Source organism: Mustelus asterias, chromosome 6 (assembly GCF_964213995.1).
Source record: "Mustelus asterias chromosome 6, sMusAst1.hap1.1, whole genome shotgun sequence".
NCBI lineage: Eukaryota > Metazoa > Chordata > Chondrichthyes > Carcharhiniformes > Triakidae > Mustelus > Mustelus asterias.
This window is the reverse complement of record NC_135806.1, coordinates 138,795,845-138,823,483: the sequence shown is the minus strand read 5'-3', so window position 1 is coordinate 138,823,483 and position 27,639 is coordinate 138,795,845. Positions and strand designations below refer to the sequence as shown.

Below are 27,639 nucleotides of genomic sequence, written 5' to 3'. Positions count from 1 at the left end.
AAACAAGATGTTATTAAATTTTATTTGATCCCAAAAGTGGGGCAACAGGAAAGACATGAAAACTTTAGTTCAAAGAAGTGCTGAGAACAATGGAATTGAAGATGAAAGGGAAAATAGATAAGCAAGGAGAGATATTATGGATCTGCCGTCAGCTGTGTGGAAGATATCCTGGAAACCATTCTGACGTTTAGCCATCCAGTCAAGCCAGAAAGTCTTGTCCTGCAAAAAGCAATCTGGTCTGAAGTTTCTTGGATTTCCACAGTAGAATGTAAGCACATTTGAGAGCTCATGGTGTGGCTTTATTAATACAACAGCAGCTTTGCCATGGAAAAGATTACTGGATTTTTATAGTTGAACTACTGCATGGAAGGTGATTATTTGTGAGTCGGACCAGTAGGGAGTCTTGAGGGAAAGTTTTGTAAAATTATTGGGGGCGATTCTCCCAGCCCGCTGGCCCCCGCTGGCTGCCACAGCCTCCATGCATCTCTGGCAGCCCAGAATAAATTATGTACATGCTAATTTGAATGCATGTTTAGTGCCATTAGCGGGCCTGGGACTGAAATCTTCAGGCCTATGGGTGCCCACCTTGGCAGTGTCAGCATGGGCCCCCTAGCACACTCGGCGCTGACAGATTGGCGTGTGCACAGTGGCCCGCTCAGCACTATGCTACTGGCCTCTCCAGCGGGAATAGGCCCCACCACATATTGTTAGAGTGATTCACCCTAGTGCACTCTGCAGTGCTCAGAGTGTTGGAGATTCATTTTGTAACTCCCGCTGAAAAAACCTGCGTGATTTACTTGTTTTTATGCAAATTTGACACTTAGAATATTTTTGGGAGAATCGTCCCCATTAAGTCATGCAACTATAACCCCATGCATTATTATTTTCTCGTTATTAAAATTTTACTTCTAATATTTTAAATTTTAGAAGTGTTACTGGAGTTGTGTTTTCTTGTTTTCAGAAGGGATTTGGTTTGCTCAGCAATTAACATCTTTGGTGATTCTAACAGTTATATGAAGTCTATGCTGCAAAATCACAACATTATCAGCATCAATGTGATGTGGGACTGAATTTATGGAATGTTTCACGGAAAAATTACCTTCAGTCCCCCTTAAGAATAAATAAATCTGATAGAAGTTTACAAAATTGAGAGGCATGGATAGACTGAGTCTTTTTCCCAGGGTCCACAGCAGATGGTGGAATTTAAAACTTCAGTAAAACATCTGGAAATTAAAAATCTAATGATGACCATATAATCATGTTGATTGTTGTAAAAACCCAACTGGTTCACTAATGTCCTATCTCGTCTGGCCTACATGTGAATCTGGACTCACACAAGTGTCATTGCTTCTTAACTGCGATAGCAAACCACTCAGTTGTATTCAACCACTACAAAGGAAACAAAAAAAAATAGGAAGGAGTTGCCCTGGGAGTCCACAATATCGACTCTGGATCCCATGAAGTCTCATGGCACCAGCTCAAACATGGGCAAAGAAATTGATTATTACCATCCTTCAAGAGCTTCACGTTTTTAGGTGTCCAGATCACCAACAACTGTCCTGGTACCCCGACGCCGACACTATAGTTAAGAAAGCCCACAAACGCCTCTACTTTCTCAGAAGATTAAGGAAATTTGGCATGTCAGCTACGACTCTCACCAACCTGTACAGATGCACCATAGAAAGCATTCTTTCTGGTTGTATCACAGCTTGGTATGGCTCCTGCTCTACCCAAGACCGCAAGGAACTACAAAAGGTCGTAAAGGTAGCCCAATCCATCACACAAACCAGCCTCCCATCCATTGACTCTGTCTACACTTCCCGCTGCCTCGGCAAAGCAGCCAGCATAATTAAGGACCCCATGCACCCCAGACATTCTGTCTTCCACCACCTTCCATTGGGAAAAAGATACAAAAGTCTGAGGTCATGTACCAACCAACTCAAGAACAGCTTCTTCCCTGCTGCCATCAGACTTTTGAATGGACTTACCTTGCATTAAGTTGATCTTTCTCTACACCCTAGCTATGACTGTAACACTACATTCTGCACTCTCTCCTTTCCTTCTCTATGAACGGTATGCTTTGTCTGTATAGCGTGCAAGAAACTATACTTTTCACTGTATTTTAATACATGTGACAATAATAAATCAAATCAAATTAAATCCTCCCTCTGTTGATGAATCAGTACTCCTCCATGCTGAACACCAGTTGGAGGAAGCACTCAGGCTGACATGGGCACAGAATGTACTCTGCCTGGGGGACCTCAAATGCCATCACAGATCGAGCTGGCGAGATACTACCAAACTGCCTGCCAGAGATGCATCAGTCCATGTCCAGGAAGTGGGCGATATCCTTAAATGAGTACTTTGTATCAGTATTCACCAAGGAGAAGGACATGACGGATGTTGAGGTCAGGGATAGATGTGTGAACGCTCTCAAGAATATCAATACATCGAAGGAGGAAGTGTTGGGCATCCTAAATTGCATTAAGGTAGACAAGTCGCTGGGGCCGGAAGGGATCTATCCCAGGTATCTGTAGGAGGCAAGGAGAAAAATAGCTGGGGCCTTAACAGATATCTTCACATCCTCTGAGGACAGGTGAGGTTCCAGAGGACTGGAGAATAGCCAATGTTGTTCACTTGTTTTAGAAAGAAGTAGGGATAATCCAACAAATTATAGGCCAGTGAGCCTGACATCAGTGGTGGGGAAGCTTTTGGAGAAGATACTGAGGAACAAAGGCGGCACGGTAGCGCAGTGGTTAGCACTGCTGCTTCACAGCTCCAGGGTCCCGGGTTCGATTCCCGGCTCGGGTCACTGTCTGTGTGGAGTTTGCACATTCTCCTCGTGTCTGCGTGGGTTTCCTCCGGGTGCTCCGGTTTCCTCCCACAGTCCAAAGATGTGCGGGTTAGGTTGATTGGCCAGGTTAAAAAAAAATTGTCCCTTAGAATCCTGAGATGCGTAGGTTAGAGGGTTTAGCGGGTAAATATGTGGGGGGAGGGCCTGGGTGGGATTGTGGTCAGTGCAGACTCGATGGGCCGAATGGCCTCCTTCTGCACTGTAGGGTTTCTATGATTTCTATGAGACAGGATATATGCACATTTGAAAGAAAATGGACTTAGTGACAGGCAACATGGTTTTGTATGGGGAAGGTCACGTCTCACTAACTTGACTGAATTTTTTGAAGAGGTGACAAAGATTATTGATGAGGGGAGGGCTATGGATGTAGTTTATATGGACTTTAGGAAGGTGTTTCACAACTTTCCACTTGGCAGACTGGTACAAAAATTAAAATCACATGGGTTACAGGGTGAGCTGGCAAGATGGATACAGAACTGGTCATAGAAAACAGTAGCAGTGGAAGGATGCTTTTCAGAATGGAGATCTGTAATTAGTAGTGTTCCACAGGGATCAGTGCTGGGACCTCTGTTGTTTGTAGTTTATATAAATGATCTGGAGGAAAATGTGAGTGGTCTGATTAGTAAGTTTGCGGATGACACGAAGATTGTTGGAGTTGCTGATAATACAAAAGGATATAGATTGGAGACTTGGGCACAGAAATGGCAGATGGAGTTTAATCCGGACAAATGTGAGGTGATGCATTTTGGAGGATCAAATTTAGGTGTGAATTATGCTATAAATAGCAGAACCCCAAGGAACATAAAACATACAGAGGGATCTGGGCATGCAAGTCCACAATTCCCCAAAAGTGGCAACATAAGTGACCAAGGTGATTAAGAAGGCATATGGCAGGCTTGCCTTCATCAGCCAGGGCATTGAGTACAAGAGTTGGGAAATCATGTTGCAGCTATATAAAACCTTGGTTAGGCCGCATTTGGAGTATTGCATGCAGTTCTGGTCACCACACTACCAGAAGGACATGGAAGCTTTGGGGAGAGATCAAAGAAGGTTCATCAGGATGCTGCCTGGTCTCGAGGGTGTTGACTATGTGGAGAGGTTGAATAAACTAGGATTGTTTTCACTGGAAAGACAGAGGCTGAGGGGAGACCTGATAAAGGTCCACAAAATTATGAGGCATAGACAGGGTGGATAGTCAGAGGCTTTTTCCCAGAGTGGAAGTGTCAATTACAATGGGGCACAGGTTCAAGATGAGGGGGGGAAAGTTCAAGGGAGATGTGCGGGGCAGGTTTTACATGCAGAGAGCGGTGGGTGCCTGGAACGCGCTGCCAGAGGAGGTGGTGGAAGCAGGCACATTAGCAACATTTAAGAGGCATCTGGATGGGTAACTGAATAGGGAGGGAATAAAAGGATATGGACCGAGTAAGGGCAGAAGGTTTTTTTTAAGTTTAGTTCCTGTGCTGTACTTTTCTTTGACAGAATTAGTAGGAGTGACCACCAGATAGTCCTTGTTGAGACAAAGTCCCGTCTTCACATTGAGGATACCCTCCATAGCGTTGTACAGCACCCACACCATGCTAAATGGGATATGCTTCGAACAGATCTAGCAACTCAGGATGGCGTCCATGAGGCACTGTGGACCCAAGCACAATCTGCAACCTCATGGCCCGACATATCCCCTACTCTATCGTTACCATCAAGCCAGGGGGTCAGCCCTAGTTCAAATCTGGAGTACAGGAGGGCACCAGGCATATCTAAAAATGAAGCGTCAACCTGGTGAAGCTACAGCGCAGGGCTATTGCGTACCAAACAACAAACAGTTAAACGAGCAATATTTACCACCTCATCAAAAGTGATGCTGCCAGTGTGCTTAACGTTCTTTTGCTTTTTCCTGTCACGGGGTGGTTCCTGCAGGGCTTTGATGATGACGAGAGCAGAAGCTGATGGGACAACCTCAATCTGCGCCTGTCGGTTCCAATCCCACAACGAACAAATCAGATCTAAGCTCTGCAGTCCTACCACATCCAGTCACGGTGGAGGACAATGAAACTGCTCACTGGAGGAGGCTCTACAAATATCCCCATCCTCAATGATGGAGGAGCCCACCACATCAGTGCAAATTGCAACAATCTTCAGCTACAGCTGCTAAGTGGATGATCCATCTCAGACTCCTCCAGGCATCCAGATCCCCAGCATCCCAGATGTCAGTCTTCAGCCAATTCGATTCACTCCATGTGATATCATGAAACAGCTGAAGGCACTGGATACTGCAAAAGCTATCAGCCCTGACAATATTCCAGTAATAGTGCTGAAGACTTGTGCTCCAAAGTTTGCCGTGCCCCTAGCCAAGCTGTTTCAGTACAGTTACAACACTGGCATCCAGCCGGCAATGTAGACAATTGCCCAGGTATGTCCTGTACACAAGAAACAGGACAAATCCAACCCAGCCAATTACCACCCCATCAGTCTAATTTTAAATCATGATTGAAGTGATCAACAATGATATTAAGCAGCACTTACTAAGCAATAACCTGCACACGGATGCTCAATTTGGGTTCTGCCAGGGTCACTCAGCTGCTGACCTCATTACAACCTTGGTTCAAACATGTACAAAAAGGATGAATGCCAGATGTGACATGAGAGCGACCGCCCTGGAAATCAAGACATTTGACAGAGTATGGCATTATATATTTAAGTGGCTGCATGATTGCTTTAAAAGCCAGTCACATGATTTCATGGGTGATGTCACTGGGGTGTTTCACAGGCTCCTCTTTAGTTTCAGTTTCTACTCTGTACAGGCAACAGCTCCTCAATAAACCTTGTTGTTATTTTGAATCAACGAGTGCAAACCTTATATTTTTCTTTTTGTTCAAAACCCACAACCCCTAACATAATTAAGGTATTACATATGGCATCAAGGAGCCCTAGCAAAATTGGAGTCAATGGGAATCAGGGAGTATCCGCTAGTTGGAGTGATACCTGGCGCAAAGGTGGTGATGGTTGGAGGTCAATCATCTCAGCATCATTGCAGGAGTTCCTCAGGGTAGTATCCTTGGACCAACCATCTTCAGCTACTTCAATGACCTTTTTGTCATAAGTCTGAAGTGGGGATATTCACCAATCACAGCACAATATTCAGCACCATTCGCAACTCCTGAGATACTGAAGCAGTCCATGTCCAAATACAGCAAGACCTGGACAATATCCAGGCTTTAGGCTGACAAGTGGCGAATAACATTCACACCACACAAGTGCCAGGAAATGACCATCTCCAACAAGAGAGGATCTTGATATTCAATGGCATTACCATCGTTGAATCCCCCACTAACATCATCCTGGGGGTTACCATTAACCAGAAACTGGACTAGCCACATAAATATGGTGGCTACCACAGCAAGTCAAAGGCTAGGAGGCCTGCAGTGAGAACTCGCCTCCTGATTCTCCAAGGCCTGTCCACCATATCTACATGGCACAAGTCAGGAAATGTGATGGAATGCTCTCCACTTTTTGGAGGAGTGCAGCTCCAATAACACTCAAGAAGCTCAACAACAACATCCAGGTCAAAGCATCCAGGACCCATTTGATTGCAATCCCTCCACCACCAATGAAAGTGGCAGCCATGTGGACCGTCTACAAGATGCACTGCAAGAATGACCTGCAAGTTCCTCTCCAAAACACTCACTATCCTAACTTGGAAATATATCACGGTTCCTTCAATGTCGCTGGGTCAAAATCCCTCCCTAGCAGCATTGTGGGTATACCTACACCTCAGGCACTGCAGCAGTTCAAGAAGGCAGCTCACCACCACAGTCTAATGAGCAACTAGAGCTAGGCAATAAATGCTGGTCTAGCCAGCATCGCCCACATCTCTTGTATGAATAAAAAGTTACTACTTCAGTTTCACAACTTCAATAATGTAAGTTTTTCGGGCAACACCAACGCATATAAGGACTGTAAAACGCACATTGGCCATTTAAATGGTAGAAGTGGCCACTTTTGGCTGCAGAAACTGGCTGTTTTCTCCCAGCAGGCTCAGCCCTGCCTGCCTCCAGGCGAATTCACAAACAGTCAGCGTCCAGACGGGCTGCTGATTAGATTAACTGAATCACAAAGGGAGCAAATGACGTCACCAGACCAGACCTGCATCGAGATTGGAAGATCGATACCAGCCACAGTGTACCTGGATAAGATACAATAGATATGATAATGGGGCTATCCAGCAGTAAGGAGAAACCCATCTCCATGATGGGAAAGCAATCTGTAAGCCCCGGTAAAGTGATTAGGAACATCGATGGGCCATTCATACTGGACAAGGCAGTCTCAGCCATTTGTGATTTCAATAGACTGTGCTATCACTGAAGCTGATAGCGATCTAGGACCATTGTTCTTGCAATTGCTGGTGGGGGCGGAGCTCACGGGATTTTTGAAATCTGAACTTTAAAAAGTGTGGCTTCACAGCCATTCTCTTCTCTTTTCTCTTCGGACCAGCATGGCAACTCCCTCTCCCTCCTGAACCACATTGCAGACAGCAGTTTTCCAACACACAGCCAGCCCAGAAGGTCAAGGTCAGCTCAACTGAGTATTTCCTAGTAATTCGTGAAATTCCCGAGGGTAACATAGCAGTGGAGGCTTTTGTGGGAATGGTGGGTGCATGAACCTTTTCATAGTATAAGATATTGCTAACACTGTTTAAAGTTAGAATTGACGTTGTGCCCGTTTAGTTTTGTTTCCCATAGTCATAGTTATAGAGTATAAGATACCTATACGTTGTTTTTTGGTGTTTAATAAAAGATATATGATTTGAACTCGATTGGAGCCCATCTTGCTCTTTCATTTTCTCATCAGCTATCTCTGGTCAGGTCACATTTTAATATCCCTCACCATAATTCCGGAGTCGAGAACCGAGGGTACTCCGGGTGATTCGAACCCGCCCACTCAGGAAAGGCTGCCAGGTAGTGGATAGGCAGCAGTTTCCTTTTCTCTCTCTTGGGAGCGCTGCTCTAGTGAAGTAGGCGCAAGGTGGCCATTGTTCCATCGGCGAGAGAGAGAATCACTCAGGCATTGGTGGGGTTTGGGTAACGGAGAACCAAACCTGAAATAAGCCCACGAGTGGAGTTAAAAAGAGGGAGCCCGCTACAATAATGCATTAAATTGGGACACAATTCAAAAATTGAAAGGAAATTAACCTCAGATGGCAGTTTTGACTGTCATTGCATTGAACCAGAATGAAAAGATTTGCATTCATATAGCGTCATTGCACATCCCTGAGAGACATTGCACAGTGCTATGAAGTGCAACACCTGAGTGTGAAAATTTGTTGTGTGCAAATTGTGACAATCGACAATGAAATAGTTGACGAATTTTGGGGTGACAATGAGGAATATTGGCCCCAGGATAAAAGATTCCTTGATTTTGCTACAAATTGCATCACAAAACCTTTAATACAAAGAATACAGCATAGGAACAGGCCCTTCGGCCCTCCAAGCCTGCGCCGCTCATGTGCCCAACTAGACCATTCTTTTGTATCCCTCTATTCCCAGTCTGTTCATGTGGTTATCTAGATAAGTCTTAAACGATCCCAGCGTGTCCGCCTCAATCACCTTGCTTGGCAGTGCATTCCAGGCCCCCACCACCCTCTGTGTAAAACACGTCCCCCTGACATCTGTGTTGAACCTTGCCCCCCTCACCTTGAACCCGTGACCCCTTGTGTTCCTCACCTCCGACCTGGGAAAAAGCTTCCCACTGTTCACTCTATCTATAAGAAGTTTAACAGTCCAACGCCAGCATCTCCACATCACTCTATCTATGCCCTTCATAATTTCATACACCTCTATTAGGTCACCCCTCATCCTCCGTCTTTCCAGGGAGAACAACCCCAGTTTACCCAATCTCTCCTCATAGCTAAGACCCTCCATACCAGGCAACATCCCGGTAAACCTTCTCTGTACTCTCTCCAAAGCCTCCACGTCCTTCTGGTAGTGTAGCGACCAGAACTGGACGCAGTATTCCAAATGTGGCCTAACCATCGTTCTATACAGCTGCAACATCATATGCCAACTTTTATATTCTATGCCCCGTCCAATAAAGGCAAGCATGCCATATGCCTTCTTCACCACCCTCTCCACCTGTGCTGCCACCTTTAAGGATCTGTGGACTTGTACACCCAGGTCCCTCTGTGTGTCTATACTCCTGATGGTTCTACCATTTATTGTATAGCTCCCCATTACATTAGATCTACCAAAATGCATCACTTCGCATTTATCTGGATTAAATTCCATCTGCCATTTCTCCGCCCAATGTTCCAGCCTATCTATATCCTGCTGTATTCTCTGACAATGTTCATCACTATCTGCAACTCCAGCAATCTTCGTGTCGTCCGCAAACTTACTGATCACACCAGCTACATCTTCCCCCAAATCATTCATATATATCACAAACAGCAGAGGTCCCAGTACAGAGCCCTGCGGAACACCACTAGTCACAGACCTCCAACCGGAAAAAAAACCCTCCACTGCTATCCTCTGTCTTCTATGGCTAAGCCAGTTCTCCACCCATCTAGCTAGCTCACCTTTTATCCCGTGAGATTTAACCTTTTGCACCAGCCTGCCATGAGGGACCTTGTCAAACGCTTTACTAAAATCCATATAGACGACATCCACGGCCCTTCCCTCGTCAATCGTTTTTGTCACCTCCTCAAAAAACTCAACCAAATTTGTGAGGCATGACCTCCCTCGTACAAAACCATGCTGTCTATCGCTAATTCAGCTCTAAATGCGCATATATCCTATCTCTAAGAATCTTCTCCAACAACTTCCCTCCCACGGACGTCAAGCTCATCGGCCTATAATTACCCGGGTTATCCTCGCTACCCTTCTTAAATAACGGGACCACATTTGCTATCCTCCAATCCTCTGGGACCTCACCTGTGTCCAGTGAAGAGACAAAGATTTCTGTTAGAGGCCCAGCAATTTCATCTCTCGCCTCCCTGAGGAGTCTAGGCCCTGGGGATTTGTCTGTCTTAATGTTTCCTAAAAAACCTAACACTTCCTCCCTTGTAATTGAGATTTTTTCTATCAGGTCAACACATCTCTCTAAGACACTACCAGTCAACATGTCCCTCTCCTTTGTGAATACTGATGCAAAGTATTCGTTTAGGATCTCACCTACTTCCTTTGGTTCTAAGCATAATTCCCCTCCTTTGTCCCTGAGAGGTCCGATTCTTTCCCTAACAACCCTCTTGTTCCTAACGTATGTATAAAATGCCTTAGGATTCTCCTTAATCCTGTCTGCCAAGGACATTTCGTGACCCCTTTTTGCCCTTCTAAGTCCCTGTTTGAGTTATTTTCTACTTTCTCTGTATTCCTCCAGTGCTCCATCTGTTTTTAGCTGCCTGGACCTCATGTATGCCTCTTTTTTCTTTTTGATTAGACCCACAATTTCACTGGTTATCCACAGCTCTCGAATCCTACCTTTCCTACCCTTCCTCTTTACAGGCACATGCCTGTCCTGCAGTCCTATCAACTGCTCCTTAAAAGACTCCCACATGCCAGATGTGGATTTACCCTTGAACAGCCTCTCCCAATCAACAGCCACCAAATCCAAATACATATCTAAAAGTGGGCCTCAGCTCATCTTAAATGATGCTATAACAATTCAGTACTATATTGACAAGTCAGTATAGATAGTGTGTTCAAATCCTGAATCAGCTGGACAAAATGGTCTTTTCAAAGCTTGGACAACGAACAGACCCTAAAGCAATGCAAAAGCAAAATACTACGTACGGATACTGGAAATTTCAAATATTCAGCAGGTCTGGCAGCACCTTTAGAGTGAGAAAGAGTTAACATTTCACAAACCAAAAATGTTAACCAGAACCAATGCATGTGCAGTCCTCATGAAATAAAACATGTACATGCAAAAATGCTTTTGGTTATTCTGTAACATGTTCAAATATTTAACTGTAAACCAGATTTAATAAATAGAAGGATATCTTATGCTGTGTATCAGTGGTTGCATAAATCTAAGTTAGCTCACCAAGATGACCCCCCCCCCCCACCCACCCATTGACACTCACAGCATTTGTTGTTTTGCATTCTTCTAATATGGTCATATCGAATGGCTTTGATAATCTGCTGAGCCTGTGTAGATAATTGTTTGCGGTAAAGATCCAATCCAGCACACCAGTTATGAGATACACTGTTTTCCATCTTATTGCCTGGATGCTAACCAAACAGAAAGAGATCATAAATCCTTAACTGTTCTCAGATTCTTAAAATTTCTTCCTAATTGAAGTATATATAGACTTTTGACCAAAGCTTTAAATTTCAACCAAAAATAATTTTCATACCTTATGAACAAATGGAAAGTGGCATTAATATTCAACATTATCCACCTTCACGATATTGTTTGATATACATATATATAAAAAAACATTAACTTTTTGAACTGTTTTCATTCGTAACTCAAACAATTATTCCTGATATTTATTTACTGTGCTAAAAAGTATTTAATAATTTGAATTAACCAATTTAACTAAAACAGCAAAGTGCTAATAAAAAGCTGAATCAAGAGATTGGAATTAAGACAATTCTTAATTAAGAATACCTTTTATATACTACAAAATTTTATACATTTGTAAATATAGTTAAGTAAATAAAGTTTGAAAAATGCAAGTATTGACTAGATAAATCAGAGACTTAAGGGATTTATTTCTGAACTTCTTTACATGGCAGTTTAGAGTCGTTAAGTATTTACAATGGGTGTACAGCGCTGAAGTGTATTTAGGTGGGAATATTCTAGATTAGGGCTATATTAATCAGCTGTACTGTATACTGTTTCTACCCTCAATAGAAAAATGTACAACATGGGCCTAAAAGCATTAATAGATTTACCTGTTAATCATTAATTATTTTTCAGACTTTTTATAATTAGTCCCTTGTACATTTGGCTGGTTTCTTGTGCCTTATAAACTACAGATATCGGAACCAATTCAAAGGATGGAAAGTATTTTCCGGCCTATAAACTATGTTTCTTAAGGATATATCTGAGAGGGCCACTCAAGTACCTCTTGCAATGCTTCTAAAGTAACCACAGTCACCAAGATTAAGTTGGGGATGAAGTTCATGGACTTTCTTTTACTGACAATGTCTACAGTATAGCTTTATTTCAGGAAGTAGCATTATGGGGAAGGTTGTGCCCGAGAGTATAGTGACCTACAAGCTGTAACAGACCAAAGAGCAATTCCACCCCCCTCATTCTTTGTTTTTATTTAAAACTCTTTCTGTTTAGCACTGCATTTGTTATTGACAAAAGAAACAAAGCCCTGTGACTCAGTGCCACAAACTCAGGTTGGGTCAATGTCTGTGTGGCGTCTGCACGTTCTTCCCATGTCTGCATGGGTTGTTCCAGGTGCTCCAGTTTCCTCCCACAGTTCGAAAGACATGTTGGTTAGGTGTATTGGCCAAGCTAAATTCTCCCTAAGTGTACCCGAACAGGTACCAGAATGTGGTGACAAGAGGATTTTTACAGTAACTTCATTGCAGTGTTAATGTAGGCCTACTTGTGACACTAACAAAAAATCAAAAGGTACATTGTATGTTGAGTAATATGGTCCTCAACCAAGAAAGCAGCTATGACATCATTTGATGATAGTTGACCGTGGGCTATAACATGAAAAAGATACAAGTGTGGGTCCGGTCATTTAGTTCTTCAGTTTGGGTCCGTTAGGTTTAATTTAGCAGGTGGGGAGAGAAATTCAAAGCCAAATGGCAAATGAGGGAAAAGGATTACTAATCTCACAGAAACTATGTCAAGGTGATAAAAGGTTATGATAGGAAAAAACTATTCCCTTCGGCAAGCAACTGAGTCAATAACCAGAGGTTATAAACAGAGAGATAATTGGCTTATGAAAAAAAATCATGGCGGCAGGTACCAAATTGTGCTGACAAAACAAATGAAACTATAATTCATCAGTAAATAATGTACAAAATAATAAGGATTGCACAACTATGAACAACTCCTTAATTTACAGAATAGAAATGAAAGGTCTACTGCACTCTGCATTAAGTTCATAGATCATACATTATCAGGTTGAGTTCATTAAATTCTCAACCGTACCTAATCTGTTGGTTCTGTAACTTACTTGCAGAGTGTTGTCATTTCCCTGATCACACATTGACTTTCTTGTGGCTGTGGCATGCCAGTGTTGACTGTTAACTTGCGCTGCTGCTTCAACTCAACCATACATCTTTCATTGCTTCATGTGTATTCTCTTATAATCAATCTTTAACTTACAATCGAAAGCTTTAGTGGTCTCATACACAAGAATACTGTGGCACAACCTAGAAGCAACTCCTGACTCACTGACACACAGGAGTTTCAGTTCAAGCACACATCTGCCAATGTGCATTGGCCCTTCAACTTATAATACAAGACTAGGTATCAGCCTGTAAAACCGCACCAAATACAAAGGAATAGATCTGAACTGGATTATAAACCCTCAACTCCTGTAATGAAGGACTGAATCATAGAGCGCAGGAGTCTTATTGGCCCACCATGTCTGTGCATCTAAAAGCTAGCCAAAAGGTACCACTCCTGAAGAGACCTGCAATTTTCCCACCTCCAAATCACTGTTTAAAATGACTACTGAAGCTGCATCTAGTGTCCTTTCAGACAATGCATATCACCACTAATTCACAATGTAAAAATTCTCTTCATCTCACCTCAACTTTATTAATCACTTTATGGAAGGATCACATTTAGATGTCATCACATTTGCTGAGTATTTCCAGAATTTTGTTTTTTGTTCGATTTCCAGCATCGGCAATATTTTGCTTTTATACCATATTGACAAAACTCTGCACTCTCTCCAAGGCCTAGACATCCTCCCTAAAAGGTCGGGCCCAGAATGTGCCAGCTACAACAATACTAGAATAGTTCATGTAAAGCAGCTTCAGGTGAGACGCAAGGGACCCTAAAGAACAAGCAGGAACCCAATACCTGTACGGCCATGACTGCCATCAATAACTCGATAACTTAGAAACTGAGGCTGCAGCAACAGGCACGGTTGTTCCCTTGTTTGAGAGTGTAAGCAGGGATAATCCAGCAAATTATAGGCAGGTGAGCTTGACATCAGTGGTGGGGAAGCTTTTGGAGAAGATACTGAGGGACAGGATAGATGCACATTTGGAAGAAAATGGACAAATTAGTGACAGGCAGCATAGTTTTGTATGGGGACGGTCAAGTCTCACCAACTTGATTGAGCTATTTTTGAAGAGGTCACAAAGAAAATTGATGAGGGAAGGGCTGTGGATGTGGTTTATATGGACTTTAGCAAGGCATTTGACAAGGTCCCACATGGCAGACTGGTACAAAAACTAAAGTCACATGGGATTCAGGGTGGGCTGGCTAGATGGATACAGAACTGGCTTGGTCATAAAAGACAGGGTGTTTTTCAGAATGGACAGTCTGACAAGAGTCTGCCAGTCTGGCTCCACTGCCTGCTGCTCTGCCCGAGTTTCTTTTTCCTCTCAAAACATTTTAAACATGGAAAACTGCAAATGGTTAACACTAAAATAAACTCATTAATTCCAAAATTATCTAACCAACTATCAGAACTCAGAAGCTTCCTATTAATTTGTTTGTACCATCCCAATAAAAACTCAGTTTGCAGTAACGTTTGGATGAGTGTAATTGTAGAAACCAACTTAGAGGAAATATTTCCGATTTTCACAAAAAACTTACACAAAGAAACAAATCATTCCGTGAAAATGGTTTATACATGAGCCTCCTCCAAGCCTACCAACTCTATAACATACCCTTGTATTACATTCTTACTTGTACTTATCCAATTTCCCCTTTAATGCACCTAAAGCATTTGCCTCAACCACACCATGTGGTAGTGAATGCCATAACCTCACTATTCTCTAAGCAATTCAGCAGAAATGTATGCATTGGAATTATTAGTGACTCAAATATTTAGCTTAAGTCTCCCCTTTAGTGGAAATATCTTCTCTACATTTCCTGATCAATCTAAGGTTAAAGCCCTTTATTTAGGTCAGCCTTTCTTTTCTAGAGAAAAGAGCTCCAGGCTACTTATTCTTTCCTGATCAGTACAACCGTGACAGGTCTCATATCAGTGTGCCTATATCTTTTTTGTAATATGCACACCATTACAAGTATAGTCTAACTAAAGTTCTATTCACATTTAACAGGTTCATTTTAAGAATGAAAAGCAGAGCTGTGCTGAGTCTGCAATGCGGATGGCCTTTTGTAACCTGTGTCATTACTTGGTAATGTGCATCTGCACCCTTAGTTTCCTTTCCTCCCACTTCTCAAGTTGTACGAGGCCTCCTTTGCCCTTTCACCAAAAGTGAGTGATAATTTAAATTGAGATCTTCTCTCTTCAAGAACCTGGGCCTTTTTTAAAAACAAATTTTGTTTTCTGCTTGTTGGAGACACACGCAAGGCTGCATTGATTGCTGATGCTCAGTGGCAGAGGGCAAGAGTTAAATCATAAGATGTGGTACTGAAATCATCATAAGCCATACCAGCCTAGTAGTACTGATATCAACGGCTCGACCAACAAAATAGCCCAAAAGTAATCTTTATGGCAGATGCATCAGCTGGCAGGAACTATTAGGAAAAAATGCAAGACTGAAGATCCCCTGAAGACTTAAGAGCTGTGGATCTTGGACATCCTTACTGCAGAATAACAATTTTCCTTACGAACATCGAAGTTGCCTCAAAGTATTTTGGGAAAGGGATTTCCAAGAGAAATCCCAGAGACAGATATTCAGCTAAACAGGTTTCAACCTCTTCTCCCTTGCCTGTGAGAAGAAATGGAGGGAAAGTTTAAAAAAATATTCTCCCTTATCTCAATTTTAACTGAAAGCTCGGTCTTAATTGTACATAATGTATACAATGATACAATTAAGCAAAATGTATCTAAAGTGACAGAGGAGCAATAATCAACTGGTAATTAAGAAATTGCCATTTAAATGGTCACAATTAAATAAAGTGGCTCATGATGGCACTCATGGATTCAAAGGTGATGAGTTCAAGCCTCACACTTTAAATGCAGCACTGATGGAATTCTTCATTTCAGAGCTACTATCTTTCAAAGGAGTCATTAAACCAAGACCTGCTTGCTTATAATGAGCATAGTCCCATAGTACTATACACAACAGCAACAGAGGTTTTCCATTATACTGTCCGACATGGAACTCTAAACCGACACCAGAATGGATTAAATGCTCATTTATATATAATTTGTGTACAAATTAACTGTGACATTTGCCTACAAACAGCAAATACTTCAGTAATTCATTGGTTATGAAATGTTTTCAGATGTCTTGAGATGCAAATCTGTAGTACCACAACAACAACCAGCAAAAATGGATTTGAGAACACAGGAACCTCAAATACTTGATTGTTAACTATGAAAAGTAAATATCGCTGATAAATGTAATGCGAGAGGTGTGCAAACCTCCAAATCACCACAGAAAATAAGTCTATCGCTGCATTTTAATTGAAACAAATTAAAAACAGAGTATAGGTCTCTTGGTGGAGAGAGAGAGAGCCTGGAAAATTTTATACATACAAAACAATGTAAAATACTAAATGAATATTTTAAGAGCATAACATTATTCACATTTCTCCTCCATCATAAATCTAGGATTTTATTTCTCCAGTTTGAATGTTACTATACAATTATCCACAGCTGTTAATGTTAGAGAAGTCGTTTTTCAGAAGCATTTAACCATGTTTCACCAGTGAGGCTTCCTGCTGCTGTGCAGGGTACACATCAGCTCTCCGATCCAATGTTCTGTGCCTTAACTTTCCTCTCCAGTTTCTCCACAATCTCCTTCAATTTGTCTGGATCTTGGAAGAAATAAACGTAAAGAACTCTCTCGCCTTGACGATTCAAGTTGCTTGCCAAAATTTGCCGTTTGGACTTTATGTCATCAGCTATATTCCCAATGATTTGCGGCAGTCTCTGCAATTGGCATTCCAATTTTTGAAGAGGTTCAGATAGTTCCTTCAAAATAAACAAGTAAATTATTAAAATTTAGATCAGTCCCAGTAAACACTAGTTAAATCACAAAAAAAGGTACTGGAAGCATATACTTAAAGCAGTGATGCGAATAGTTAGCCCTACAACATTGTGGTCCATTTATTTGCTCTCTTTTCAGAACTGAGGAAAGGTAGAAATGTGTTGGGATTTATGTTTTTAAAAAGGAGGGAGGGTTAGGTAGAAAAGGAATAGGTTAGAGGGCAATGACAAAGATGCCATGAAACAGATGGATAATAGTCCAGAATGGATGTTAACAATAGCATAAAGTATTCTAAACCAATGCTTTCTTTTCATTGCTAAGCAGCATAACACACCCAACATGTTTCTGCATCTCCATTTCAGCCATATCGGACTAAAACATTAACTGCTTTTCTCTCCCACAGATGCTGCTGGACCTTTAGATATATTCTGTAATCCGGAAATAGGCAAGTAATTGGGAATAGTTTTCTCCGGAGTCAAAAAGCCATTTGATGGGTCAACATTATTCAAGGAACAAACAGCATTTCCTTAAAATTTGTCTGTTATAACTTCAGCATCTAGCAAAATAAAACAGTTTGGTTTAGGATTCAAGTTTCAAGCATTATAATTGTTCCCTCCGCGAACCTAAGTTTGTACAGTGCCATGACCACATTGGACGGTTATCATCTTCGCCTGGAGAATCAAACTTGATGTATTCTTGCAATCCACCTGGCAGTTATGAAACTTAGTGACTCCTCATTATTAACAAAAAAGCTTTCGAATAATAATTTGTATCAAATAAATTGTCCCCACCATTTTGCCACACTTTAGCTAATTTCATAACCTCACCTACCTTACCCATGCCAATCAAAACACAAACTTAGTACAGTATTATTGAAAAGACTACATGCAAATTACCTCAGTATGAAGCAGAAGTTTCCCGGACCCAGAATACATAACACTCCGAAGTCTCTCAATATCAGATTCTAGTGCAGACCAGAGACAAGATTGCTCATGCCGGGTTGCTCCCAATTGGTCCTTTAATGAAATAATTTCCTGCTGTAGATTTCTGGCTTCCTCTTCCAGACTATTGTAATTTCTGAATAGTTGTTGTTTGTCATCCACATCAAAAATCTGACAGAGTCTGAAACAACAAAAAAGTACTACATTTAGATGAAGCAGAAAAATGAAACCACTTATTAATGCTGTAGGTTTTTTATAAGATAAGAACACACAAAGTACAGTAAATTTAATTCATTTCTACATACATTATAAACATTGCATTCCTCTCCTCTATCCCTACATAAGTGAATATGGCCAACTTGTTCAGACTACGAGAAACCAATGTAGTATTTATAATTTTCTCAAAATGTTTCTACAATTTTTGTAATCAATATCTTGTACATTTGCATTCCAGTAATGAAACAATCAAGCAATACACCATGGATAGATTTATCACTCATTGCCAATAATTGGATAGAAAGTTAACCCTTTACTCAGCATACCCAAAAGTGTACAGCATTGACACTTGCACCAGTTGCAGTCTACTTTTAAATGACTAACTCATGGCCACAAAACCGCAACAGATGCCCTTTACGTGGGCCGAAAGGAGGAAAGACACCAGCTATTTTTAAAAACATAGTAACTAGAGCAGGACTAGGCCATTTGGTCCTTCGAGCCTGATCCGCCATTCATTTTGACCATGGCTGATCATCGAATTCAATATCCTGATCCCTTTAGTCCCTAGAGCTATATCTAATTTCTCCTTCAAATTAGACAATGTTTTGACCTCAATTACATTCTGTGGCAATGAATGCCATACATTCATCACCCTCTGGGTGAAGAAATCTCTCCTCACCTCATTCCTAAAAGGTTTACCCCTTATCCTGAAACTATGACCCCTAGTTCTGGACTCCACCATTGGGAACATTCTTTCTGAATCTGTCTAACCCTGTTAGAATTTTATCAGTTTCTATGAGATCTACTCTTACTCTTCTAAACTCCAGTATATATAATACTAACAGACTTAGTCTCTTCTCATATGACAGACCTGTCATCCCAGGAATTAGCCTCATTCTCTCTTCCATCATCTTCCATCAGGAAAAAGATACAAAAGTCTGAGGTCATGTACCAACCGACTCAAGAACAGCTTCTTCCCTGCTGCCAACAGACTTTTGAATGGATCTACCTTATATTAAGTTGATCTTTCTCTACATCCTAGCTATGACTGTAACACTACTTTGAAAAGGAAAGGAGAGAGTGCACAATGAACGGTATGCTTTGTCTGTATAGCGCGCAAGACAATACTTTTCACTGTATGTTAATACATGTGACAATAATAAATCAAATCAAAAGGACATCCTTCCTCAGGTAAGGACACAAAAACTGCAAACAATTCTTCAAGTATAGCCTCACCAACACCCTATACAATGCAGCAAAACATCCCTACACTCAAATTCTCTAGCTACGAAGGCCAACATACCATTTGCCTTCTTTACTTCCTGCTGTACCTGCACACTTACTTTCAGCAACTGATGCACAAAGACACCAAGGTCTCGCTGAGTATTCATCTCTCTCAATTTACACCCATTAGAGGGGTTAGCAAAAAACACTGATGAGGCTTTGTTAATTTTTTATACATTTATTGCTGAAAAGTATGTAGTGGGGCAAGTAGATCATCCAGTAATGGATTCCAACACAAGTCAGACAGAATAATTGATCAAGGGTTAGAGCATATAGAAAAAGACTGCTTTCAGTTACCAAATTGTAAATGAGGAAAGCTAGAAGACATTCTGCCTCCTACTTATCTAGAACATGGCACTTCAAAAGTTAAAGTTTATTTATTAGTCACAAGTAAGTCTTACATTAACGCTGCAATGAAGTTACTGTGAAATTCCCCTAGTCACCACACTCCGGCACCTGTTCGGGTCAAAGCATCCAACCAGCAGGTCTTTCAGACTGTGGGAGGAAACCAGGGCACCCGGGGGAAACCCACACAGACACGGAGAGAACATGCAAACTCCACACAGACAGTGGCTCAAGCCAGGAATCGAACCCGGATCCCTGGCACTGTGCAGCAGTGCTAACCACTGTGCCACCCAATGTAGTAATGTCTCAGTACTACACCGAAGATGTTACCTTTCAGATAAACATTTAACCAAGCCCACTTGCCTTTTCAGTGGACACAGATTCCAATATTTCTCCCAGAACACCAATACAGATTGTAGCACGAATAAAAGCAAATTACTGCAGAATTGTACCCGCCATTTTTTGCTACAGTTAAATGGGGGAAATGTTTTCTACACAGCAAGTTAAATTCTGTAAAAAAAAAACATTCTGGTGTAGAAAATAAGACATGCCATCTGTGTGACTGTCACTGACTCACCAACTTGTCCCTAAAGTGCCCTTATGGACTTCCATCTTAATAAACCCCCATGCAATAATTTGTTAAATGTTTTCCGAATATTCATGAGGCGGCACAGTGGCAAGCACTGCTGCCTCACAGCACCATAGTGAAAAGTATTGTTTCTTGCACGCTAAACATACCATTCATAGAGAAGGAAAGGAGACAGTGCAGAACGTAGTGTTAGTCATAGCTAGGGTGTAGAGAAAGCTCAACTTAATATAAGGTAGGTCCATTCAAAAGTCTGAGGGCAGCAAGGAAGAAGCTGTTCTTGAGTCGGTTGGTAGGTAACCTCACAGCACCAGGGACCCAGGTTCAATTCCAGCCTCGGATAACTGTCTGTCTAGCGTCTGCGCATTCTCCCCAGGTCTGTGTGGGTTTCCTCCGACAGTCCAAAGATCTGCAGGTTAGGTTGATTAGCCATACTAAATTAACCCTGGTGTCAGAGGATTAGCAGGGTAAATATGAGGGGTTATGGGAATAGGGCCTGGGTGAGATTGTGGTCAGTGTAGGTTCGATGGGCCAAATGGCCTCCTTCTGCACTGTATGGATTCTATACCTTGATTAACTCCTCTGTTGCTTCAAAGAATTCTACCAAATTATTTGGACACAATTTGCTTTTAACAAATCCATGCCAGCTCCCCTTGATTAACATATGCCTTTCCAAATCGAAATTAAGCTTTCTTTTGTCCTTGATAGTGGTTTCTAACAACCTCCCCATCACTGATGCTAGGCTGGCTGTTTCAAAGTTTAGCCCTCTCCCATTTGCGATACAACATTGGCAGAATGCAAATTCACAGCAGCCAAGGGTGGGATCCTGGTCTCTGGCACATTACAACAAGTCCCTAGATTACCAGCGCTACTGGCAGATTTAAAAAGATATTCGGACACAGCGTTGGGGATGATGGATGCTTTAGTGCCCTCTTATCGATGAGAAGAACTAGAGAATTCCTAAGGCTTCTTTAGTCTGCTCAATTGTGTACACAGTAAGAGTTTTAACAACACCAGGTTAAAGTCCAACAGGTTTATTTGGTAGCAAATGCCATTAGCTTTTGGAGCGCTGCTCTTTCGTCAGATGGAGTGGAAATCTGCTCTCAAACAGGGCACTGAGACACAAAATCAAGTTACAGAATACTGATTAGAATGCGAATCTCTACAGCCAACCAGGTCTTAAAAATACAGACAATGTGAGTGGAGGGAGCATTAAGCACAGGTTAAAGAGATGTGTATTGTCTCCAGACAGGACAGCCAGTGAGATTCTGCAAGTCCAGGAGGCAAGCTGTGGGGGTTACTGATAGTGTGACATAAACCCAATATCCCGGTTGAGGCCGTCCTCATGTGTGTGGAACTTGGCTATCAGTTTCTGCTCAGCGACTCTGCGCTGTGTCGTGAAGGCACATCAATTGTGTACAGTCAGGTTTTTTTATAGGGCATTTACAACTTCTAGTAAAGATAATCGTTTCTAGTCACACACACCAGTAAATTATTTACATATGATACAAAGAGGTAGGCCTGAGACAATAGCTAATTAATCGTGTCCCACCGGTAGTGTCATAATTCTTAGTGGTAGACGGGTGGAATGTCCATTCAGATAGTGGTCACTTGCAATGTCTTAATTACAGTTTCGGTGCTGTTAACAAAGACATTCAGCTGTGTCCTGTTGATAGAAACATCCAGCTTTTGTCTGCGCTGTCTATTTCATGTATATGCAGAAACAACCAGTCTACAGTGAGGCTGCTGATAATTTTCCTGGCCCCCTGCTGAGCTCAGTTCTCCTCTCCCACATTACCACTACACTGCCAGGCCTGTTGGGAGAGGAATTGAAATATACAAGTCAAACAGGTAGAGGTAGAATATCCCCATCAAAAAGTGCAATGGTGATCCAGTTAGGTGTTACAGTAACTTCCATGATGACTTCACTGGTGCACAACCAAAAACATCTTTAAAAACCCATTTCACAATTTGCCATTTGAGGTTTGAGCTCCTATGTTTGTCAAGATTCCTCTGGACATAATCATCTCACCAATATTCTTTACAGAGCAAAGCATCTTCCAACCCAAAATTTCCCAACTGATTCCCTGTAGGATAATCTTTGCAATTAGTTTTAATAATTATTCTAGGGAGACAGGCAAAGGCAGAACCACATTTAAACCCTAATTGACCGTAGAGGTAAAAAAGGTCCCAGATTTTGGGGGGGGGGGGGGGCCTTCATGGATGTCAGTCAGTACAGAAAGCGAACTCACGCTGTTAGTGCCACTCTGCATCAGAAATCGGCAGACCAGCCAATTGAGCTAACCGACCCCCCACAGTTAACTGTAGTGCAGGATTAAAGTTACATCGTACAGGAAGCAGGGTCTCCTCCTTGGGGAACATGAGTGAACAGGTTAAGCTTTTTCAAAAAAGGGAGAAAAAAAAATCAGGGAACATCAAGAACATAGATTTTTTCTAGCCTGCTAACCCACATATTAAATTTGCTGAATTCAATTCCACAATCTGCAATGGTAGGGTTTGAACTCAATTCTGGGTTGCTACTCCAGTTACACGACAAGATGGTTAGACATGGGTAAGAAATTGAATACATAAATAATCTTGCAACTGTATATGAACCTTATTTTTTACCTGATATTAGAGGTATCGCATGAATCAATTATGTTTCGTTGTTTACTGCTTGGTTGGAGAGATTTATCAGACAGCATTTCTAAACGTTGCAGGAACTCTCCCCTGTTTTGTTCAAGTTCTGCAGTCAGGTTCTCAAGCTGTCGATGGACATCTCTGTGCTTACAAAATTCCATTTCATATGCTAGGTGAAGTAGTTCAAATCGAGCTTTCTGTTTGAGCAGCTGGCTTGCAACCTGGTCCTGCTTGGAGGTGTAGTAGTCTTGGCGAGCCATCTGCAGATCAAAATTTCCCTTCACGACAGGCATATTCAAGAGTTGCGCATTCTCCACAACCAAGTCAGGAATCTCCTTGTTAATTAAATGTTCTATTTGGGCATTTATTGGAATCAGTTCTTTAGTTAAGCTGCTCTTCTTGGCTTTTGCACCATTCAAGTCCATCAACTATGGAAAGAAGAGAGTTCAGTCAACAGTCACTTGGTAGTACAGAACTTGAATATTGCTAAAATGAAGCATGAAGTTTTTTGTCTTGCCTTCAATCAAAACATATGCAAGAATGGCACATTTCAAATAATCACAGTAATTTTTATATCACAGGGAAAAAAATGCTGATTGGTTGGTAAGTGTACTCTGATTGGCAGAGGCAGTATGCACTCTATTTCTTCATCAAGCTTGCAAGGTGACCAAATGGCCGGTGCCCTATCTACAAGATTGTTGTTATGGCCAATCTTATAGCGCGTGGAGCTCTATGAATCCTGATATACATTGACCGATGAAGGTCAACTTGCGGTAGACAGCAGTTGATTACAATGGGTTTAAAGCTACGCTACAGGAGAAGGACTATCCTAATCAAATCATCGTTTGCTGCATATCGCACAAACTAACAAATGGGCCAAAGGCTGTGACTTTCAAATCTGAAAATTACCTAGTCTACCCAAATTACCCAGGAAAGGAAAAGAATCTCAAAACTTTGAACAGGTTAAGAAAGCCTGTTACTATTACTTGGCCCGGTTCATTACCCAGTACCAAATCCAAAGTAGCCCCACCTCTTGTCGGCCTACCCACATATTGTGTCAGGAAACCCTCCTGCACACACTGTACAAAAACTGCCCCATCCGAACTATTCGACCTATAAAGGTTCCAATCAATATTTGGAAAGTTAAAGTCACCCATGACAACTACCCTGTGACCTCCACGCCTATCCATAATCTGCTTTGCAATTTCTTCCTCCACATCTCTATTACTATTTGGGGGCCTATAGAAAACTCCTACCAACGTGACCGCTCCTTTCCTATTTCTAACTTCAGCCCATATTACCTCAGTAGGCAGATCCCCTTCGAACTGCCTTTTTGCAGCCATTAAACTATCCTTGATTAACAATGCTACTCCTCCACCTCTTTTACCATCTTCCCTACTCTTACTGAAACATCTATACCCTGGACCTTCCAACAACCATTCCTGTCCCTGTTCTAACATGTCTCCGTAATGGCCACAACATCGTAGTCCCAAGTAGCAATCCACGCTCCAAGTTCACCTACCTTATTCCGGATGCTCCTTGCATTGAAGTAGACAAACGTCAATCCACCTTCCTGTCTGCCGGTACACTCCTGCGACTTTGATACCCTCCTCAGTACCTCACTACACTCAACACTGGCTTCTGGACTACTGCTCGTTTTCCCATCCCCCTGACAAATTAGTTTAAACCCCCCCGAAGAGCCGCAGCAAATTTCCCTCCCAGGATGTTGGTGTCCCTCTGGTTCAGGTGCAACCCGTCCTGTTTGTACAGGTCCCACCTTCCCCAGAATGTGTTCCAATTATCCACGTAACTGAAACCCTCCCTCCAACACCATCCCTGCAGCCAGGTGTTTATCTGCACTCTCTCCCTGTTCCTCAACTCGCTAGCACGTGGCACCGGCAACAAACCAGAGATGACAACATGGTTTGTCTTGGCTCTCAGACTCCACCCTAGCTCCCTAAATTCCTATTTTAAATCCCCGTCCCTTCTCTTACCTATGTCGTTGGCACCGATGTGTACCACGACTTGTGACTGTTCCCCCTCCCCCTTAAGGATCCTGAAAACACAATCCGAGACGTCACGGACCTTGGCACCCGGGAGGCAACATACCATCCGTGAGTCTCTTTCACTGCCACAGAACCTCCTATCTATCCCTCTAACTATCGAGTCCCCAATAACTATTGCTCTCCTGCTCCCCGCCACCCCCCCCCCCCCCCCCCCCCCCTTCCCTTCTGAGCCACAGGGACAGACTCAGTGCTGGAGATCCGGTCACCGCGGCCCACCACTGATAGGTCATCCCCCTCAACAGTATCCAAAGCGGTATACTTGTTGCCGAGGGGAACGACCACAGGGGATCCCTGTACTGACTGCTTCTTCCCAGCCCCTCTCACCGTTACCCATCTATCTTCATTCTTCGGAGTAACTGCATCCCCGAAGCTTCTATCTATGGCCATCTCTGCCTCCCGAATGATCCGAAGTTCATCCAGCTCCTGTTCCAGTTCCCCAACATGGTTTTTGAGGAGCTGTAGATGGGTGCACTTCCCACAGGTGAAATCAGCAGGGACACTGACGGCGTCCCTCACCTCAAACATTCTGCAGGAGGAACATTGCACTGCCTTCCCTGACATCCCCTCTAGATAACTTGCGGAAACGAAAGAGTGAAAGAAAAATGCTCTCACTCCGGGTCTTTTTTTTAGGTTAGAGGAGGGGGGTGGGAGACTCTAGAGGTGCAGTGTCTTGGGTTTCCTCCCCATTCAAATTTATTGGACAAAAAACACAGACACAGATACAGAGATCCATTCTCTCTGCAAACAAAAGGAATATGTTCAAGCCTAGTGCATTTTCTGAATTATCCAGGAGCTTATAGTTCTCTGCTATTGTATTTATGGCAAATTCTCAGTCAGAGTCAACTTGCCAACCAATCAGCACCCATTTCACCCATGATCTCACACCTGTGAAATGTCATATTTAATTCCTCATTCTCTTTTTCCTATACATTATCAAACAACATGCTGCTTACGTTTCAGCCAAACAGATTTTTTTATAAAATTGTTCATAGAATCCCTGCAGTGCAGGAGGAGATCATTCGGCCCACTGACAACAATCCCACCCAGACCCTTTTCCTGTAACCCCACCTATTTATCCTGCTAATCCACCTGATGCTAAGGGGCAATTTAGCATGGCCAATTAACCTAGTCCACACTTCTTTGGAGTGTGGAAGGAAACTGGAGCACCCGGAGGAAACCCACGCAGACACGGGGAGAACGTGCAAATTTCACACAGTCATCCAAGGCCGGAATTGAACACAGGTCTCTGGCGCTGTGAAGCAGCAGTGCTAACCACTGTGTTGCCCTTAAAAACAGTATTCTATTGGAGTAGTCCTGGGAGATCACAAACTGGTGGCCATTCAGCCTGTGCACACTTCGGAATTACATGGAATATTTATAGCCCAGAAACAAGCCATTTGATCTCAGTCTATGCCCAGCATTTATGCCTCACACAAGTCTCCTCCCATCCTTCCTCAGATAACTAACTTAACTCTCCATTCCTTTCACCCACAGCTTTTTTTAATAAGTCCTCTATGTGGCAGTGAGCTCCATATCCTCACCACTCGCCGGCTGCATTGCATCCAAATTCATAAGCCTTAGCAATTTTATCACTACAATGCAGAAGGAGGCCATTCAGGCCATCGAGTCTGTACCGACTCTCCAACAGAACATCTTACCCAGGCCCACCCACCACCCTATCCACATAACCCCATGCATTTACCCCGCTAGCCTACACATCTTGGGACACCGAGTGGCAATTTAGCATGGCCAAACCACCTAACCTGCACATCTTCGGACTTAAAGACCTCCGCTAAGTCACCACTCAGCCTCCGTTATTTAAAAGAGACCTCACCTGTTCATCCTTAACCAATAGCATGCCAGTATAATATTAAAATTAATCTCTCGAGTGGGGAAAGAAAAAGGGAGAAAGATCAGCAAAGAAAGACATTTCCCTTGCTCATGTTCCTGCAGGCTAATATGAACAAAATAGGAGAAGTAGGCCATTCGTCCCCTTAAACCTCCTCCACCAGTGTTTCTAATTCTACATTCTCATCGACACCCTAAAATCCTTTGACTCTCTTGCCTAACAAGAATCCATCTACTTCTGCCTTAATATTCAATGACTCAAAAAACCTTACACCAAATATTTCACAATTTGGGCAAGGAAATCCCATCTAAAGCCTGCACTAATAATCCAGAGAATGTGAATTCCAACCCCAACATGGCAGTCTAAAAAAAATTGGTAAAAGTAATCATGAAGTTGCCAGGTTGTTTTAAGCCTTTGGTAATTTCTTCATGGATACCCTTTTGGAAAGGAAATCTGCCATGCTTACCTGGTCTGGTGGTAATTGCCTTATTAACGATAGTCAGCATGGTTTTGTGAGAGGGAGGTCCTGCCTCACTAACCTGGTGGAGTTTTTTGAAGAAGTGACTAGAATGGTTGACGAGGGAAGGGCCGTGGATGTCGTCTATATGGACTTTAGTAAAGCATTTGACAAAGTCCCTCATGGTAGGTTGGTGCAAAAGGTTGGATCTCATGGGATAAAGGGGGAGGTGGCTAGATGGGTGGAGAACTGGCTTGGTCACAGAAGACAGAGGGTGGTAGTGGAAGGGTCTTTTTCCGGCTGGATGCCTGTGACGAGTGGTGTTCCGCAGGGTTCTGTATTGGGAC

The 27,639-nt window shown here is 42.5% G+C and overlaps 1 protein-coding gene across 4 annotated transcripts in view; it reads right to left on the bottom strand.

Moving 5' to 3' along the window:
• Nucleotides 1-27,639, bottom strand: part of LOC144495176 (HAUS augmin-like complex subunit 3) — a 156,449-nt gene that overhangs the window by 117,631 nt on the left and 11,179 nt on the right. For 2 of the 4 annotated variants that reach the window (XM_078215192.1, XM_078215194.1), the window contains exons 3-5: nucleotides 22,909-23,348; nucleotides 17,805-18,030; nucleotides 16,361-16,892 (exon numbers count right to left, since the gene is read on the bottom strand). In XM_078215192.1, coding sequence (XP_078071318.1) covers nucleotides 16,659-16,892; nucleotides 17,805-18,030; nucleotides 22,909-23,348 — 900 coding nt within the window. In that variant the 3' untranslated portion in view covers nucleotides 16,361-16,658. Of the gene's footprint in view, nucleotides 1-10,928; nucleotides 11,077-16,360; nucleotides 16,893-17,804; nucleotides 18,031-22,908; nucleotides 23,349-27,639 lie in introns of those variants that run through there. The other 2 variants (XM_078215193.1, XM_078215195.1) reach the window with 1 other exon arrangement.